This window comes from Drosophila serrata, unplaced genomic scaffold (genome assembly GCF_035046125.1).
Source record: "Drosophila serrata isolate PLE 108 unplaced genomic scaffold, ASM3504612v1 contig_241, whole genome shotgun sequence".
In the NCBI taxonomy this organism is placed as follows: domain Eukaryota; kingdom Metazoa; phylum Arthropoda; class Insecta; order Diptera; family Drosophilidae; genus Drosophila; species Drosophila serrata.
In genome coordinates, this window is record NW_028257139.1 from 3385199 (window position 1) to 3403854 (window position 18656).

General features: G+C 37.5%; 3 protein-coding genes and 1 long non-coding RNA gene across 5 annotated transcripts; 3 read left to right on the plus strand and 1 right to left on the minus strand.

The window, feature by feature from the left end:
- Positions 1 to 2827: 2827 nt before the first annotated feature.
- Positions 2828 to 4339, plus strand: LOC147643911 (uncharacterized). Its single transcript, XR_015271444.1, has 2 exons — positions 2828 to 2896; positions 3603 to 4339. It is a non-coding gene; the product is annotated as an uncharacterized LOC147643911 (long non-coding RNA).
- A 1668-nt stretch (positions 4340 to 6007) lies between these two features.
- On the plus strand, positions 6008 to 7300 carry mtSSB (mitochondrial single stranded DNA-binding protein). 2 transcript variants are annotated; one of them, XM_020958091.2, is made up of 4 exons: positions 6008 to 6199; positions 6261 to 6348; positions 6418 to 6526; positions 6960 to 7300. In XM_020958091.2, the coding sequence occupies exons 1-4, from the start codon at positions 6176 to 6178 to the stop codon at positions 7180 to 7182; spliced, it is 444 nt and encodes a 147-aa protein (XP_020813750.1). In that variant the 5' UTR covers positions 6008 to 6175; the 3' UTR covers positions 7183 to 7300. The 2 variants fall into 2 exon arrangements, with proteins under 2 accessions (XP_020813750.1, XP_086688063.1); XM_086831937.1 differs by lacking the exon at positions 6960 to 7300 and adding an exon at positions 6598 to 6774 and having other exon boundaries at positions 6062 to 6199.
- LOC110188375 (uncharacterized) lies at positions 7253 to 8728 on the minus strand. The gene is made up of 3 exons (XM_020958090.2): positions 7938 to 8728; positions 7567 to 7872; positions 7253 to 7513 (listed from the first exon to the last, which is right to left on the minus strand). Exons 1-3 carry the CDS (start codon positions 8082 to 8084, stop codon positions 7322 to 7324), a joined length of 645 nt encoding a protein of 214 aa, XP_020813749.2. The 5' UTR covers positions 8085 to 8728; the 3' UTR covers positions 7253 to 7321.
- Positions 8729 to 9438: 710 nt separating this feature from the next.
- On the plus strand, positions 9439 to 15355 carry LOC110188273 (organic cation transporter protein). The gene is made up of 3 exons (XM_020957964.2): positions 9439 to 9879; positions 13458 to 14092; positions 14156 to 15355. Exons 1-3 carry the CDS (start codon positions 9837 to 9839, stop codon positions 15143 to 15145), a joined length of 1668 nt encoding a protein of 555 aa, XP_020813623.2. The 5' UTR covers positions 9439 to 9836; the 3' UTR covers positions 15146 to 15355.
- The last annotated feature ends 3301 nt before the right edge of the window (positions 15356 to 18656 follow it).

The following is an 18656-nucleotide window of genomic DNA, read 5'->3' on the forward strand; positions in this document are numbered from 1 at the left end:
ACCCACTGTACCAAGGCTTAAGCGAATTTTCGTTTATTCTGATTACAAAAGGCGGCACCGGGGGAAAAGGAAGGATGGAAGGTAGGGAGAACTAGGGTTCGGTGGGGAGCGGTGGTCCCCGGGAGGAAATGTGGGGGCCTGAGCGCCGGTTGGGGCACAAATTCCACTTTACTTTAACTTTAATGTTGGGTCGGGTCGGTTGGTTTGTTCGTTGTTCGTCGCTCGGCTAAGCTCTGGGTTTCTGTTCTGTTCTCAGTCCCGGTCTCGGGTCTTGGTATCATTCTCATTCTCGTTCTGGGTCCGGTCTCCATGCCAGCAAAGACCTCAGAGCAGTCGGTGCGACGATGATGACGATGTCTCTGATGGAGCAGCGAGCACCAGTGACGGCCATGAGTCCAACTCTGGCGATGTTCTATTGGATTTTGTTGTTTGGAATACTCTAGATATACATATATATTTTCTAAATATTTATTGGAGTATTATTTAAATTATTATATTATATTTATAATTACACCTCAATCATTTAAACCCTTGCAGGAAATCAATTTCAAGTTGCAAGGGTATACAAGCATATACAAGCCGAAAACCAGCTTCCTTCTCTTGTTATTATAATATTTTAAATCAATTTCTATTTGAATTTGATATTTTGAATATTCTAGAGTTAAGTTTCCGATATATTTATTAGAATATAATTATAATTTTATATTTAATATATAGATTTTGTAATATATCTATTTTTTAATAAATATATATATTTCTTTTAGTTATATTAAAATGAATTTTTCTTCCAAAATATATCTCTATATTCAGATAAGTACATTATGAATTAAGTAATTGCTATTTCCTATGATAATAATCATACCTTCCTAGGTAAATATATTACTTAGTCATTATTAATTATTTTATTTCATAAATTATTCCTTCCTTATATAATCTCCTATGAAACGATCCTTCATCGATCGCTAAGCAAGTGTATTTGGCTTTCGGCGTGTTTTTGCATTAAGCAGATCGAAAATTCTTGTTCTTGGCCAGGTCTGGCGGTGCCTGGTGGCCCCCAGTGCTTAGAGTGCCGCCTGGTTGCAGTTGCAAGAGTCGCCATCATCAGCAACGTCCTCGTTGTTGTTGCTTCTGTTGGTGCTGGTGCTTTTATTCAGCATTTTTGTTGGGACTGCCGCTGGTTCGTTGGTTCGTTCATTTGCTGGTTATATATATATTTTTTATACCCGCCATTTGGAGAGTATCAGGGTATATAGTATATTGCATTCAGGCAATTTCATAGAACAGAGAGAATAACGGATATGGATATAGGGAACTATAAAAGATAGATCTAAATTTGAAGATCTAGAAAAGAGAATAAGGGCTATGGATATGACGAACTATAAATGTTAGATCTATATTTGAAGATATGGTATAGTTTTCTTTACCATATTTATCAAGCTTTATGAAAAATTTTAAGCAATCCAGTAAAAAAAATGTTTAAGCTATTAAAAATTAAGCAAATACATAAAAATGATATAATAATAAAATAAAATGTTTAAATTTAAAGGGATTAATTTAAAACTCACTTTATATATAAATAAGGCTTACAAAAAATTAATCCTAATTTAAAAACAGTTCTCAAAAGTGTCAAGCACTTAAAGTGGTTTTAAAGCTGCTAAATGTTTCATTTTTAAGTAAGCTGGAAAATACAAATTATATAATAATATACTAAACTGTTTTGTAGAATTGTAAGGGATTAATTTAAAATCCATTTATTATATAAATAAACCTTCTAAATGCATCTCAAAAGTATCTAACACTTAGAGCTGTTTTTAGCTCCAAGATTTTTCTGCATTACAAGGTATCCCATGGTCGTGTCACTCTCCCCTATCATTATTTCTTGTTTTTCTTCTTATTTTCCATCAGCGTCGCCGACTTGCCTGTGGTGCGGAGCCAAGCCAAGTCAGCCAAGCTATGGAAGCTATCCAGGCCAGAGCCAAAGCCAGGCCGAGCCGATCCGAGTCGCGTCGCGTCGAGTCGAGTCGAGGCAGGCCAACCAACGCCATCGCATGCTTCACCTTCGCCCCACCGCACACACACACACACACACACACACACACCGGCTGGTTGGTGTGGCTGTTTCCCCTTGGTTTCCCCACCCCCTTCCACTCTCTGGAGTTTCTTGTTTTCTTTCAGCGTTTTCCCCCCTTTCCAACCAGCCACCATCCGTCCACCAGTCAACCCCATTCCCCCGACTGGGTCCCCATTCCCATCTCTTGGCTCTTTGCCTTGTCGTAATTTTACTTGGATTTTTTTTTTGTGTTCATTTTCTTTTTCTTTTCCCTCGTGTGTGTGTGTGTCGGTGTGTGTTTTCCTTTCTGTGCGCTGCTTTCTGCTCTGCCTGCGACTCGGTTTCGAAATAAACTTTAATGCGGAGCCGTTCGTTCGTTTTTTGGGCCTCAGTTTCTGCTGCTCTGTTAAATTTTCTGGTTAAATTTTGTGCGCAGTCAGCTCGCGATGCAGTTCGAGGCGTAGACGCGCTTTTGGGGTTGCTCCAAGGGGTTGCCAGTTTCAAAAATGGGTCCTGACTTGAGGGGGTTTCGGTTCAAGAAAGAGAAGTTACCCAAGAGTTGGTCAATTGGAGGCCCACATAGGGTTAGCAATGGGAAAAGCTAGAGGTTTTTTATAGGACATCGATATAGGGGTTTATATGGGGTCAATATTAGTAAGATCTGTATATTACTTAAAATACTGTTTACAATTAATTAATGTTTAGCTAAGTTCAAGTTTCTCAATGTCTAGTTAAAGGGGCAAGTTGCATAACTGTCAGTTATTATTAAAATTAAAAATTACCATTAGTTTTTCCAAATTTATGTATTTCTTTAGTAGTTAAAAATAATTGTATTTATAAAAAAAGGTAATTAATTTTCACATTTTAGATAAGGTCCAGTTATTCAATGTCTAGTTAAGCCTCACTTACTTAACTGTCAGTTACTGTTAAGGTGAACCATATTAACGAAAGCTATTTAGTTAGGACTTAACTCTCAATTATGAGAAACAATCCAATTGAGAAACAATCCCTTATTGATTTCCAAACCAAAGTTAAATATAGATTTAATCAATATTCTGGGTTTATTAAATAGACACTATTAAGATGTTAAAATTCACGAAGTATAAGTTTATTTCTCAGAATCGGGTTACGACAACGTTACCATTAAGTTTAGTATTACCTTTTAGAATGTCATATCATTGAAATATCCTCTCAGAAGAAAGTTTTGTTTTATAATTTTTGCTTGTCATTTAAATTTTTTAAAGTAAATACAAATTTGTGAATAAGATTTAATGGGAAAACGTTACGATGAACCAAGATTTAGCTTCTACAAATCAGTAGATATGCTCATAAGAATTTGTATTTTCCAAAATAACTTTTAACCCCTTCAAGATTAGTCCTTGCTTATGAAAGTCCTTTTTGCCAAGACCGAGCTGGTCTCCTTTTGCGCAGTCTCGCCGCATTGCAATTGGCCGGGAATACTGGTTGCCGTTTATAGTTTCACTATAAAGGCGGCGCACATATGAATATTTTTCTTACCATCGCTCGCTTTTTGGCACGCAAACGCACACAGCACCGAGTACCAAGCACCAAGCACCAAGCACCAAGCACCAAGCACCGAGCACAAGCCATCCCATCGAACCCGGCCACAGTCAGTTAGCCAGCCAGCTAGCGAACGTCCTCGACAAGCCCAGTCAGCCAGGCCGGGCCAGGCCGGGCCAACAACAGGCAACATCATCAACGGCAACAGCAACCACTTCAGTTCCTCCGCCTCGCAACCGTCGCCCCATTCGTTTGCCATACAATCTGAAAATATATAGAAAAAGCAGCAACAGCACCAGCAAAACGTCGACATTTGGGACGTTCGTTCGTTCGTTCGCTGGGTTCGTTTGTTCGTATCGCAGCGGAGCGCTCAGAGCCGGAGCCCCATACAGCAGATACAGATACAGATACAGATACAGATACGAGGGGCTCACACACACGCAAAGATACTGTGCCAGGGCAGAAAACATATACGAGTTTGCCCGTACATATACGATTTTTATATTTATATAGAGTCGCAGCAACACGCGCACTGGATTTCATCGACGGAATCACAATGCTCTACTGCGACTACGGCTGCAGATATAGATACGGATACGGATGGATGGATGGACGAACGGACTGACGGGTTGGCTGCTTGGCAAAAAAGATCTTTCGGGGAAGGCCGAAAGGTTTCTTTTGGGGTTGATTTTGTGGGTTTTCGGAAAAATACTCGGAAAAACTGTAACTGAAATATATACGAATAAAAGCCATGATATTTTTTGGGTATAGTGGGTGTTTTGGGGTCTGTTAAGGGTCTTTTAAAAAGCTTTTAAAGATTTATCTTTTATTTGTAAATACAATTTTATAAAAAAATTATAGATTTAAAAATTTAGAACACTTTCCTTAAGGAAGGGGTTTTCAAAAGAAAAATCTTCATACATAGCTCAGTATCAATTTTTGAGTATAATAGAATATTAAAAGTATAAAAATATTAAGTAAATGAATAACACAATTAAATCGAAATTACAATATTTTATATATGAACTTTATTGAGGCAAAATTGTTTCTTTTTTTGTTCTTTATATATTATTATCTTTTCCTGTTTATGTACATAAGTCCCTAGTTAGTCTTAACAGGACATTGAGAAAATGAGTCTTATGAGATTCGTTTCTTAACCATAATACTTTCTCTTTATACTTTCCCAAACAAATACATCTAATCAATGAATATATTATAATTATATGTATATTACATATATAATATAACAATTATTATTCCTTTTGAAAACTGAAAGTACAATTGAAAAAATTCACTCATTATATAGTGGTTATATAGTGAATATCGTGGAATAACTATCAGCTGACTGAGCTGGTTACCCAGAATCTCTCGATGGAGATGACATACAGCTCAGTTCCGAGACTTTGGCTGAAAATATATACGATATATACGAAGACTGTCGTCATCGCCCGAAGTGAATTTCAATGCAAAGCTGAGAGTTGCCGAGAAGCTTTTATTGTTGCTGCTGCAGTTGCAGTTGTTGTTGCACCTTCATTTCCAGAGCAATGAATGATTATAAAAATCTATAATTCTGTTCTTCCGCTCTGTTTTGGGGACGCCTCTTTGGTTCTATAGCTTTTTATTGGCACCGAACTAATAGACACTTGTCTTTCCGAGAACTAATTTTTGAAAAAAGCTATGATGATGAGTACTCATGGCCGACAAGTTCGGCTTCGTACGAAGCGAATACAACTCGTCGGGCTCATATCCTGTTTAAGGTTGTAAAATTGTAATCTCTTAGCCAGCTGCTGCGACTCTCGTTGGCCGTTTGCCTTTCGTTTCCTCATTGAATACTAACAATCTCTTTGTTTATAGGTTATTGTTGTTCAAATTAGTGTTACTATTAATTTAATAGCTCAAGTTAATACTTTACATTGAATATAGCATTGGGCGGAAATAATATGATTTTTTAAGTTCAAGATTTTAGTTTAAAATGTTGATTCGAATTTTTCATTACCTATTGGTTTATTGGGAAACACTATTTATTAAAGTATTATAAATTATTGGAAATAAAATGAGTTATTTAATCAATTCAAATACAAATTTAAATGTTCCTTTGTACAAAAAGTAAAAAGAAAAAGCAATCAAAAGCCATATTTTTTAGAATAGAAAAATAGTAATGAAAAATGCTTATGCCCAGTTGCGCCCTCATAAAACCAACGTTTAAACGTACATATGAACAGTTACCGCTCCACCTAGTGTTTGTTATGTGTAACAAGAATAAAAGTATCATAAAAATCCAATAGAGAGAGCCAGTTTGAGTCTACGCCTGGTAGCACTGATATAACGAATAAGAATAAAAAATAATATTAATGAATTAAATATTGTATTTGAAATAAGAAAATACAAGAACTGTTTAGCAGCGCATTTTCATGAGTTTTATATGTTTTTTATAAGGATTATTATGGTTTTTGAACCGCCAAAAATCTTAGTGTGACCAGTTGCAGTGAAGTAAAAACTCATCTATTGTTCTCGCGGTTTTGGTATTTCGCTGCACTACTAATCAGCTGTTCAAAGATCAAGTTTTTAATTTTGGTTGCTGCCGGAAAAACTATTGTTAAAATAATGATGCAACAATCCAAGCGCATGGTAAGTAGGCGTGGAAATCCTACCGTAAAGGCTAAGTCAATAAATATATGTCGCATTTCAGCTTCTGCCCTTGCTGAGCGGCTTGCGAAATTTGCCGGCACGCACTGTAACGACCACGACGGCGGCGGCGCCCGCCAAAATTGAAAAAAGTGCGTAGTACGCTGAGCATTGTTGTTATCTTTGTGTTAACTATTTTATGTTTGCCTTAATCCACGCAGCGGTCAACACCGTAACCATTTTGGGGCGCGTTGGGGCCGATCCGCAATTGCGCGGTTCCCAGGAGCATCCGGTGGTCACGTTCTCCGTCGCCACACACACCAACTACAAGTAAGTACATATGCGTGTGTGCGTGCGGCGCAGCATGTGTTCGCAATTGAACTTGAAACGAAATCTCCAAGGAGGCAACACAGTCGCGGTCGAAGCTATAGCGTTGATCAAGTTTTCCAAGGCATTACAGTAGCGGACAAAGGATTTATAATAGATCAAAATTAAGGCTTTGAATACTACAGTTATGTCATTAAGTTAAGGAAATAAAGTGTCCCAGGCATCACAGTCACGGTCATAATTACAGCCAGGCGAAGTCATAGCCCTCAAAAGAAAATATCAAAGGAAGGACAATCGCGGTTACAACTATAAACAGTGAGCATACAAAAGGGCCATAGACTTGTTATATTTAAATTAAATTCAACAATTAGCTTAAGAGCACTTCCTTTTTAGTTCAAGCAATATTGAACTACTTTTAACAACTTCCCTCTTACAGATACGAAAATGGTGACTGGGCCCAGCGAACGGACTGGCATCGCGTGGTGGTGTTCAAGCCCAACCTCCGGGACACCGTGCTGGAATACCTGAAGAAGGGTCAGCGCACCATGGTGCAGGGAAAGATCACCTATGGAGAGATTACCGACCAGCAGGGAAATCAAAAGACCAGCACCAGCATCATAGCCGACGATGTGCTCTTCTTCCGGGATGCCAACAACTAGAATAGAGGCCCTCAGAAGCCCAGAAAACCAGACCTAATCTTAAGAACAAAGTTAAACTTGCAGCATTGTATGCATTTAGAATATATGGATATATATTGTGTTACCAAACGTCAGATTACATGCCTTGAGTTATGAATATTTATGGAATGTCCATTGGCTCATCACAATCAATCAGTGGGCAGGGGCAATTGGCAGTGCTTTTCTTGGCTTCCTTGTCCTTAACCAGTCTTTTAAACTCATCTTGCACTTGATTAATCTGTGACTCGAATTGGTTGATCTGTTTCTCCATTGACTCCATGATGGTAGTGTGGTAGTTTATGATCTGGGTTATCTGCGAAAGCATCAGTTAAATATATTGTTAAGATTTGGTTTCGAATTTCATACCAAACTCCTAGGGGCTAGTTTCTCTACAACCTCCTGATGGAACGCCTCAAGTTCGCTCCTTATGCTGTTGCACTGAGCAGCTGTTTTTTCGGTGGCCAAAAGCTGTACGAGAAGGTCCTCGTAGGTGGCACGAGCCAAAGGATAAACACGAGATGATGGGTTCTCGGGATGTCTTTGGCAATTCCTCTCCAGTCGGGAGACAGTTGTCTCCGCCTGCAGCAGGTTGGCCTCGTTCTCATTTAGGTCCATTTCCAGCCTTAGCATGCTGCAGTTTAGTGAGTTCACAAGCTGGTGCACTGAGAGGACCTGGTAATTACAAAAGAGTTATTAACATAAAATGTTTAAACATTTTAGATCAAAGGAAAGCTAACATTTATGGCATTGTCTAAGCACTTCTGCTCTTGTTCTCTACAAAACTGACTCTTGGTTTCGAAATCCATTGCCATTTCCTCTATATCACGAAATAGAATATGGGCCAGCATATCCAGGTATAGGAAAGACATTGGTTCCCCTGACATGTTTTCTTCACACAAAATTTGGTATTACTTGGGGATTGCTTTATATAATATCTTTGAATTATTATTTAATTTTGTTAACTATATTTTTTGAGTCCCGATTTATGTGTGTCGGCTTTGAAAGCTATGAAACCTTTTAGTCTAGTTTATATATTTGTTTTGCATGACATTTAACTAACTTACTACATGTTGTATGTATTTATGAACTTGAAAGGCTTATCGCATGATATATTTTCATATAATTTCAGGGTATTATAGTTTATATTTTCGACTATATAAAGTATACTTATTCTTTATCTTCATCAACAGCTGAGTCGATCTAGCCTTGACCGTCCGTCTCTCCATTTCTATTCAAACTAGTCTCTAAGTTTTGAAGCTTTTTGAATTATATTTTATATATATTTTATATTATATTGATTTGTTGCGATAGTTTCAGTACTGACCATGACATTGGCGCCAACTTTTGCTACATTATTATACCCTTGCAAGGTATTATAATTTCAGTCAGCAGCTTAAAATCCAGTGAAGCAGTCAATTACGACCCTATAAATCATATATATTCTTCATTTTTGGCTTAGTTATGATATTTGAAAAACTTTGATTTACACAAAAAATTTGCAGTTCTAAAAAGTTATATATCTAATATATATGTAATAAAAAATAAAACATTTGAAAAAATAACACAATATTTTTCAAAATTGTAACACTATAAAACTGTTAAAAATTCATGAAAATATTAATTTTTTAAACTACTTAAGCCTAATATGCTAGTATCCTAATAAAAGCCAACATAGAAAAGATTAACAAATTGAGATTAATGTATGGGTAACTGCATTGTTGTTTACTTAGCAATAAACTATTTTTCTAATCATTACAATTAAAATGTTGAACTTAAAAACTATGTACTTAAAACCAGCCACTTCCTTCTAAAACTTACTCAATTCTAGAATGTCCATGTATTGCATGGATACAATTGAATTATTATAATGATTGAAAAATGGCTTGTCTTTGATTGATTTGTAAATATTTATTTATTTAATAATATAAAGCAAAAAGTTGGTTATAAAGTAAAAGCTAACTTATTAATTATTATTATTACCTTATACTATTAGTTGACTTTCTTTTTAGTAGATATCTTGTCTTTTAAAAACTTGATCTTGTTTTTTACATATTTCTAATGCGTTTCTAAGAACGCTTACCAAATTGAAACTTTTTCGAAAGCTCATTGGTAATGTGAGGCTTAAGTTTGATCCAATGTGGAAGTACTCCAAGAGTACTCAACTCTTCCATCCATCAACCATAGGTGACCCACTCAGAACCGCGATCCACAAGCGGCGCAGAAGCTCTCTCCACACACATATGGATGTGAGCTTTGAGCGGCGACCTTATCGCCATTTGGAGGCTTCTCTCTGTGTGTGTGAGTGAGTGTGTGCCAAGTATTCAGCTCCAGAGCTCCATCATGGTTCGATTTCTCGGTGAGCGGCACAGTTCGCAGTTAGCTTTTTGCCAGTTCAAATGCTGCCGGCGGTCGGAAGAGTTGAAAGCTGATCGAGCGCACCGTCCGCGGGTTTTCCTTTCGAGCACGTTGTCTGTCTCGGCGTCTTCGCGATTCGCAACTATCAGTGCTCAAGTCCATGTTTACTCCACTTCTCCGGAAGATGAGAATTTGTTGAAAGCAGACAGCACCGCAAGAACTTCCTCCATTTATCATCCTCGAATATATCACAAATAATAGTAGTAAAAAAACAATAAACAATGGCCGTGGATTATGTGCTGGAGGACCTCATGGGAAAACTGGGTGAGTTGTTGAGGTGTTTTGGGAGGTCAGCTGTTACGTTACGTTACGTTGCCAGGCGTCTCCATCCCGAGCTGATAAGAGGCGCCCCGGGCCCGGGTTACTCTTATCATTTTGAGAGCTCTTATCAGTGCTGAAAAACTTGTCCCAGGCCAGGCCAGGCGGCAGCTGCCACTGGGCGGATAATGGATAATTCGCTTTGAATATTTGATTTAGCCGACAGCGGTGTGACGACGACGGACGTTTTGTTCTGCATTCAAAGTTCCTAATTAAATTTTTCGTTTTTAATCTGCAAGTGTCTGTCACGCATTCAAAGGAAGCCGACGCCTCTAATACAGTTTTAATTACAACTACTATTTTTGCTTTTTCAATTTAATAACTCCCCAAGGCCTCGACAAATGATAGACATCTATGACAGCTGGACAGAGTCAATGCTGACCTTTTGATCTCTAAACAATGTCTCTCAGTGGATTGGGATTAGAATTGTTTTGGCTTTAAGCTGAATCTTAAATAGAAAAAATTTCCAAATAATTTCTGATTCTTAATTTCTTTCTTTCTGATTTTTAATTTGTAATTAAAGGGTTATCATTACTTTTATAGATTATTCCTAGAGAACCTATTATCTTATTTAGTCACTTAAAAATCTCTTAAGGTTCATTGAGTATAAAAACTTTTCATTTTTAATTGCATAGATATTCTTACATTGATTTCCAAACCTATTCCGATAAGCTTCATTATATTCTTGATATATGTACAATCGCGTGGGGGAACAGCCTTAATTTTTATTTTTTCAAGTTTTTGAGACTGGCTGACACTTGTTGAACCTTCTTGGCCGACTTTAGCACAGTGACGCTAAAACCAACAAGTAAACATGGCTGAATTAGGGGAGCGACGTGGGATTGCAGGTTGCTTTTGTCACAAGACTCTAAGGTGGGCCCTGTCATAAAGATCTTGGGATCCCTAGGTGAATTTTCACTTTAATTTACAGTGCAGTAGAAGTCTGCGGTTTATGCACTGCACTTAACTAAAGGCAGAGATAAGTTATATTTTATATTTTTATGTAAAACAGTTAATAACAATTGTGGGAAAGCTTAGAGAGCGGGCACTAACGCTCGTCTTAATGATAAATATTATAGTTACATGGTAACACGAAGTTGGCTGATTTAATGCATCTTAAATGACATTCAGTCAGAGGAAAATGGGAAGAAATAAATAAAATAAGCTTAAAGAAATTAAATAAAATTCCTAATCCTTTATTTTAATCTTTTTAAGAACTTAAATATTTCATCAACCCATTATCTTTCGGCTACTGTTTGAGCTGTCATAGATTAGACACAAAAAATTCCATAATTTAAATCTAATCAACTCACCTGTTGATCTTCTATGCATCTTCTTTCACCTGAGTTGTACAGGTACAATTTTTGCACCACTTTTCACGGGAATTAATCTGAGACTGGTTTTTCATTTAGCAGTCTAGAAAACTTAAAGTGTGTCTGCTCAAAAAAAAAAAGTGAAAGAGAGATGCCGAGAGGGAGTAATAAACGTATTAGAGGCTTTTTTTAATGTATTAATCTGATTATTTATTTATACATTCATTCGCACAACCCAAAGCTGTGTTTGTGAAATGCAAAAAACACAAACTGGTTTTGTGATTCAGTTCCCTTCCCCCTCAAAGTTCACATGTCGCTCTCTCAGGTGTGTTTACTTTTGTTGAAGGCCTCTTTGGCGGACAAGTAGCTCTAATTACTTCGAATTTGGAGGCGTGTTATAGCGCGGAATTCGTGACTTTCTGGCCAAAAGAAGGTTACTATATATGAACGACTTTCAAAGTACTTCCACGTGTGTGGGTTAGAACAAAACTGAAACGGCCTTCACTATATATAATTCTATATGCGATGGAAGTGAAAATATTGGTTGTAGCTAGTTAAAGTTTAAGTAGAATCCGGTAGTATAAAACCCTGATCTACCTCAACGTAGACTATATTGGATTTCAAGACCCAGAATAACAAAAAGTTAAATAAGCTCTTGCTTTTCAATAGAAATTAAATAGAATAGAAATGAATATCCCATTTTGTATGATTATTGGGCATTTTGTTAGAGCCATATTCCATTGCCTTATCAGAATCACTTATCACCTCTATATCACGCCCAGAGTCTGTCCTATATGTTTATCTTAGTAAGTATTAATACATCATTATACCTGTGTGTTAACTGGGCTCTTAAAGAGTACCGCAAACAATCAATGAGAGCCAAAACAAATGTCACATTCAAGGGGCACTTGGCAACCATAATAAGCCTAGAATGTCATAAATTCAATCCAAAAACAATGGCGCTGATATATATTGTATATAGCCTCTGATAATCCGTTATGATTTGATGATATGAGAATTTACTATGCCGGGTTTTTGCTGGTTATCAAAATGATTTCACCCCTCCATCGATTGTCAAACCTTGTCGCGGCAATTAAACACTTATTATGTATATTGGGGGGAGTAATTGAATTTAATTAAAGTTTGTGATAAAATTTCGAAAATTGAGATTAATTAAGACAGGCCACCCCTTTGGTTTACACTCTCGATGACATAATTTTACACTCCCCGGGGCCAATCATTTCAATTATTCTCTGGAAAACTTAAAATTCTCCGACGAGTGTGTAACGTAACTTAACTCTCAGACGGGGCGTATACGTAACTTTCCGTTTGAAGGCGAAAGCATCGCATCCCATCGCATCGCCTAAACGATCAATAAACGTAACCCACAAATCAATTGAAATGGCTGATTGAACATTGGACCGTTCATGTGTCAAAACCGCGTATCTAGGCTACACAACCAACGGCCAAGCCGATAGAAATTTACACAGCCCCTCGATGCCCTCTATCAAACACGATCGCGATCGAAGTCATAATCGATTCAATGCATTCTCATTCTCCGCCAAGACATCCAAGCCACTGAAACTAAACCAAAACCAAAGTGTGGGCAAATATTTGTGGGGCATTTGTATGCGTTTCAATTGAAATCGAATTGAATAAATTCCGCTTGATTTAATTGCATAGCCTTTCGAGTGACGACAATGCCGGAGGCACACCATAAAGTGTCCATCTCATCTGCATAAAAGTGGGGTGTTTTTTTTTTTGTTTGTATTACTTTAGCTGAGTTGGTTTCATAAATATATTTCTATAATTGTTTACTATTTAAACATTAAAATTGCTGTATTAAATGGTGTATAAAATTGCCGAGAAAATATAAAATCAAATGAAAAATGGACGAGCTAACTCGAAGTCTTGTTTCTCTCTGAAGATTGTAGTAACAAATCATGTTTGTTTTTAAAAGAATATATTAATCTAGATTTCATAAATACAAAATAACATAAATTTCAATGAAAAAATTGTCCATTTTACTTAACCAAGATCCAGTCTCTCTCTCTGAAGATTGAAACAACAAATTATGTGTGTTGATCAAAATGTAGATAATTTCCTCGCTCCTTTGCTGTTTTTTATCGCCTTTTTTGTGCCTGATTTAAATGCTATGATTAAACATTTGTATACAAAATTAATAATCCTTATAATCTCTTACCTTTCCAGGGGAATTTGGCAAGTACCAATTCCTGCAATTTTTCCTGCAGGTACTCTCCGGCCTCACCGCTGGCATGCACATGCTCTCGCTGGTCACCGTGGCTGCCGTCCCGGAGCACCGCTGTTTCATTGAGAACGTGGACAACAGCAGTCTATCGATGACGCCATGGAACTCGAGTGCTATACTGGCTGCCATACCGTTGAATCCCAACGGAGAGCTCGACTCCTGCCGCATGTTCGATCCAAGTGCACCGGGCACCAATGCAACGGTGGCATGCACAAGTTACGTATACGACACGACGTACTACAAAACCTCACGCACCATCGACTGGAACTTTGTGTGCGAACGCCGTTGGATGGGGGCCATTGTCCAGACCGTGTTCATGCTGGGCGTGTTCACGGGTGCCGTCACCCTTGGCGGACTGGCCGATAAAGTGGGTCGCAAAACGGTGTTCTGCTGGTCGGCTCTCATCCAGCTGATCATCGGCGTGGGAGTGGCCTTCATTCCGGAGTATTTCTCATTTATGGTGGCACGCTACCTGTTGGGAATTGTGGGATCTGCGGGTGCCTATATCTGCGGTTTTGTGCTGACCATGGAGCTGGTGGGACCCAGCAAACGGACAGTGTGCGGCATTACCTTCCAGGTGAGAGGGAGCGAGATTGTATCCTACTGAAACACGTTAATGACTTTTCCTGATCTCCTGCAGGCTGTCTTTGCTGGTGGCATTATGCTGGTGGCCGGCTGGGGAGCCATCATCCATGATCGGCAGCTGCTTCAGGTGATCTATGGACTGCACGGCTGCCTGTTCCTGGGCCACTGGTGGTGGCTCGACGAATCTCCACGCTGGCTGTGGATGCAGGGTCGTGCCGCCGAGGCAGTGGACATTGTGGCAAAGGGCTTGAGGATCAATGGCTCAGGCATACCGGTGGACAAGGAGTACTATGTGCAGAAGGCCAAACAGCAGGCAGCGACGCAGGAGAAGAGCAGCGCCGGACTGAGTGATCTCTTCCGAACCCCAAATCTCCGGATGAAGACCCTGAACGTGTGCCTCTGCTGGTTTGCCAACTCCCTGGTTTACTATGGTCTCTCGCTGAGTTCCGGCAAGCTGCACGGCAATCCCTACCTGATCCTGTTCATCATGGGCCTGGTGGAGTTCCCCAGCTACATAACCATTGTGTTTGTGCTGGATCGCCTGGGTCGTCGTTCGATCACCTCCACCCTGATGCTGGGTGGCGGTCTGTGCTGCATTGTGGCCGCCTTCATTGCCCAAGGAAGCAGCACCTCCACGGCAGTGGTGATGGCGGGCAAGCTCCTCATTGCCGGATCCTTTGCTGTGATCTACAATTACTCGGCGGAGCTGTTTCCCACCGTGGTCCGGAATTCGGCCATGGGCCTGGGATCCATGTGTGCCCGTCTGTCCGGAGCCCTTACGCCCCTCATCTCGCTGCTGGACTCATTCGATCCCAAGATTCCCGCCGTGCTCTTTGGCATGGTGGCTCTGCTGTCAGGCTTCTGGGTGATGTTCCTGCCGGAGACTATGAATCAGCCCATGCCTGAGTCCATTGAGGACGGTGAGAACTTTGGCAAGGGTGACACTTGGTTCAGTCAGTGCGCCGGTCGCAAGCAGCGCCAGAATAGTGTCTATCCCGATGATCCCGAGCAGATGGTGCCTCTCAAGAACATCGAGAGGAAGTGAAGCTCGAAAAACCAAAGACGATTGATTGTCCCAAGTTCGAAAAGAACCAGTTCAAATTCCTTGTTATTCGCCTGTTTTTCTTTGTTGTTAAGAATTCTTCTATTGCTATTGTACTCCTCTGCCTAGTTAGTGTAAGCTTTAAGATTTGATATCATCCATTCCATCTTGTTTTTGTGAATAAAAAAGCCGCAGTGTTGGCCAGTTCTGTAACGTATGTTTTAAATAATTATGGAAGGTATGAAGTTGGATCTAAGAGTAGATTCCCATTCTATATCTATAAATAAAAAGAAAATAGTTTGGCCTACTTTTAGGCATAAATACTCGGTGACTGACCCCATATGCTGGTCAGAATCACTGAAAGTGATGCAATATAACATTATGGAAGTGCAATATTTTTATAGCCCTCAAAACTTTGCTTTAATGGGAATATTTGATACCAAAAGGTCCTTTCTCTGGAACTAAATTCCGATAAGAGAAACCTGCAATGTTTTGGCCAACTTTCGCTCAATTAAAGGCAATTGCCAATGGTCTTGGCAATTATTTTTCGCAATTTCCACGCATGTGCACTATCGCATCAGTGGGATTTCCAAAGTGAAGCCTTTACTTCCTGACACAAAGTTAGCTTCAAAGAGTTTTTTGTTTTGCAGTATGCTGCTTTAATAGTGCAATAAAAACTAGCACCAAAAAGCTTTCCGAATTAAAATTAATGCAATTTCGGCTTAATTATGGTGTCCGAAAAACTTCGATTTTTAAAAAATTTTTCTGTTTTTATACCTTTTTGCTGGGTATAATTTAATTCAGGAGCTTGCAAAGCTGTGAAGAAATCATTTCCGACCCTACAAACCATATATATTCTTGATCAGCATCAAAAGCTGAGTCGATCTAGCCATGTCCTGTCGAAAAATAAATTTCTGAAATTTTTCCGATAATTGAAAATTTTATAAGGGGTTACATCATTAAAATTGCCAAAATTTGACATAAAATTGAATTTTTGAAATTTGAAAACTGAGTATGCATATTTGTTAATCGTTTAAAAATTAGCATAGAACAGCTTTCCGAATTAAAATTAATGATTTTTTGGCTTAGTTATGCGTTTTTAAAAGGTATGATTTTTGGACAAAATTGTCTGTTTTTGTACCATTTTGCAAGGTTTTATAATTTTTGTCAAAAACTAACAACAGCATCAACAAACGCAGTATGCTGATTTAATAGTGCAATAAAAACTAGCACCGAAAAGCTTCCGAATTAAAATTAATGCAATTTCGGCTTAATTATGGTGTCCGAAAAACTTAGATTTTAAAAAAAAATTGGTCTGTTTTTATACCTTTTTGTTGGGTATAATTTAATTCAGGAGCTTGTAAACCTGTGAAGGAATCATTTCCGACCCTACAAACCATATATATTCTTGATCAGCATCAAAAGCTGAGTCGATCTAGCCACGTCGTATCGAAAAATAAATTTCTGAAATTTTTCCGAAAATTGAAAATTTTATAAGGGGTTACATCATTAAAATTGCCAAAATTTGACATAAAATTGAATTTTTGAAATTTGAAAACTGAGTATGCAGATTTGTTAATCGTTTAAAAATTAGCATAGAACAGCTTTCCGAATTAAAATTTATGAATTTTTGGTTTAGTTATGCGTTTTCAAAAGGTATGATTTTTGGACAAAATTGTCTGTTCTTATACCATTTTGCAAGGTTTTATAATTTTTGTCAAAAACTAACAACAGCATCAACAAACGCAGTATGCTGATTTAATAGTGCAATAAAAACTAGCACCGAAAAGCTTTCCGAATTAAAATTAATGCAATTTCGGCTTAATTGTGGTGTCCGAAAAACTTAGATTTAAAAAAAAAATTGGTCTGTTTTTATACCTTTTTGTTGGGTATAATTTAATTCAGGAGCTTGTAAAGCTGTGAAGGAATCATTTCCGACCCTACAAACCATATATATTCTTGATCAGCATCAAAAGCTGAGTCGATCTAGCCACGTCGTATCGAAAAATAAATTTCTGAAATTTTTCCGAAAATTGAAAATTTTATAAGGGGTTACATCATTAAAATTGCCAAAATTTGACATAAAATTGAATTTTTGAAATTTGAAAACTGAGTATGCAGATTTGTTAATCGTTTAAAAATTAGCATAGAACAGCTTTCCGAATTAAAATTGATGAATTTTTGGTTTAGTTATGCGTTTTTAAAAGCTATGATTTTTGGGGAAAAAATTGTCTGTTTTTATACCTTTTTGCAGGGTTTTATAATTTCTGACAGAAACTAACAATAGAATCAACAAACGCAGTATGCTGATTTAATAGTGCAATAAAAACTAGCACAGAAAAGCTTTCCGAATTAAAATTAATGCAATTTCGGCTTAATTATGGTGTCCGAAAAACTTAGATTTTTAAAAAAATTGGTCTGTTTTTATACCTTTTTGCTGGGTATAATTTAATTCAGGAGCTTGTAAAGCAGTGAAGGAATCATTTCCGACCCTACAAACCATATATATTCTTGATCAGCATCAAAAGCTGAGTCGATCTAGCCACGTCCTGTCGAAAAATAAATTTCTGAAATTTTTCCGAAAATTGAAAATTTTATAAGGGGTTACATCATTAAAATTGCCAAAATTTGACATAAAATTGAATTTTTGAAATTTGAAAACTGAGTATGCAGATTTGTTAATCGTTTAAAAATTAGCATAGAACAGCTTTCCGAATTAAAATTTATGAATTTTTGGTTAAGTTATGCGTTTTCAAAAGCTATGATTTTTGGACAAAATTGTCTGTTTTTATACCTTTTTGCAAGGTTTTATAATTTTTGTCAAAAACTAACAACAGCATCAACAAACGCAGTATGCTGATTTAATAGTGCAATAAAAACTAGCACCGAAAAGCTTTCCGAATTAAAATTAATGCAATTTCGGCTTAATTATGGTGTCCGAAAAACTTAGATTTTAAAAAAAAATTGGTCTGTTTTTATACCTTTTTGCTGGGTATAATTTAATTCAGGAGCTTGTAAAGCAGTGAAGGAATCATTTCCGACCCTACAAACCATATATATTCTTGATCAGCATCAAAAGCTGAGTCGATCTAGCCATGTCGATCGAAAAATAAATTTCTGAAATTTTTCCGAAAATTGAAAATTTTATAAGGGTTTACATCATTAAAATTGCCAAAATTTGACATAAAATTGAATTTTTGAAATTTGAAAACTGAGTATGCAGATTTGTTAATCGTTTAAAAATTAGCATAGAACAGCTTTCCGAATTAAAATTTATGAATTTTTGGTTAAGTTATGCGTTTTCAAAAGCTATGATTTTTGGACAAAATTGTCTGTTTTTATACCTTTTTGCAAGGTTTTATAATTTTTGTCAAAAACTAACAACAGCATCAACAAACGCAGTATGCTGATTTAATAGTGCAATAAAAACTAGCACCGAAAAGCTTTCCGAATTAAAATTAATGCAATTTCGGCTTAATTATGGTGTCCGAAAAACTTAGATTTTAAAAAAAAA

Excerpts from the sequence above, each read along its gene's own strand:
- mtSSB (XM_020958091.2), top strand. The coding sequence starts at position 6,176 with ATGATGCAACAATCCAAGCGCATG. Across the intron at positions 6,200-6,260 it reads TGCAACAATCCAAGCGCATG|CTTCTGCCCTTGCTGAGCGG; the intron begins GTAAGTAGGCGT and ends GTCGCATTTCAG. Across the intron at positions 6,527-6,959 it reads GCCACACACACCAACTACAA|ATACGAAAATGGTGACTGGG; the intron begins GTAAGTACATAT and ends TCCCTCTTACAG.
- LOC110188273 (XM_020957964.2), top strand. The coding sequence starts at position 9,837 with ATGGCCGTGGATTATGTGCTGGAGGACCTCATGGGAAAACTGG. Across the intron at positions 9,880-13,457 it reads GGACCTCATGGGAAAACTGG|GGGAATTTGGCAAGTACCAA; the intron begins GTGAGTTGTTGA and ends TTACCTTTCCAG. Across the intron at positions 14,093-14,155 it reads TGTGCGGCATTACCTTCCAG|GCTGTCTTTGCTGGTGGCAT; the intron begins GTGAGAGGGAGC and ends GATCTCCTGCAG.
- LOC110188375 (XM_020958090.2), bottom strand. The coding sequence starts at position 8,084 with ATGTCAGGGGAACCAATGTCTTTCCTATACCTGGATATGCTGGCCCAT. Across the intron at positions 7,873-7,937 it reads GCTTAGACAATGCCATAAAT|GTCCTCTCAGTGCACCAGCT; the intron begins GTTAGCTTTCCT and ends TGTAATTACCAG. Across the intron at positions 7,514-7,566 it reads AACTAGCCCCTAGGAGTTTG|ATAACCCAGATCATAAACTA; the intron begins GTATGAAATTCG and ends ATGCTTTCGCAG.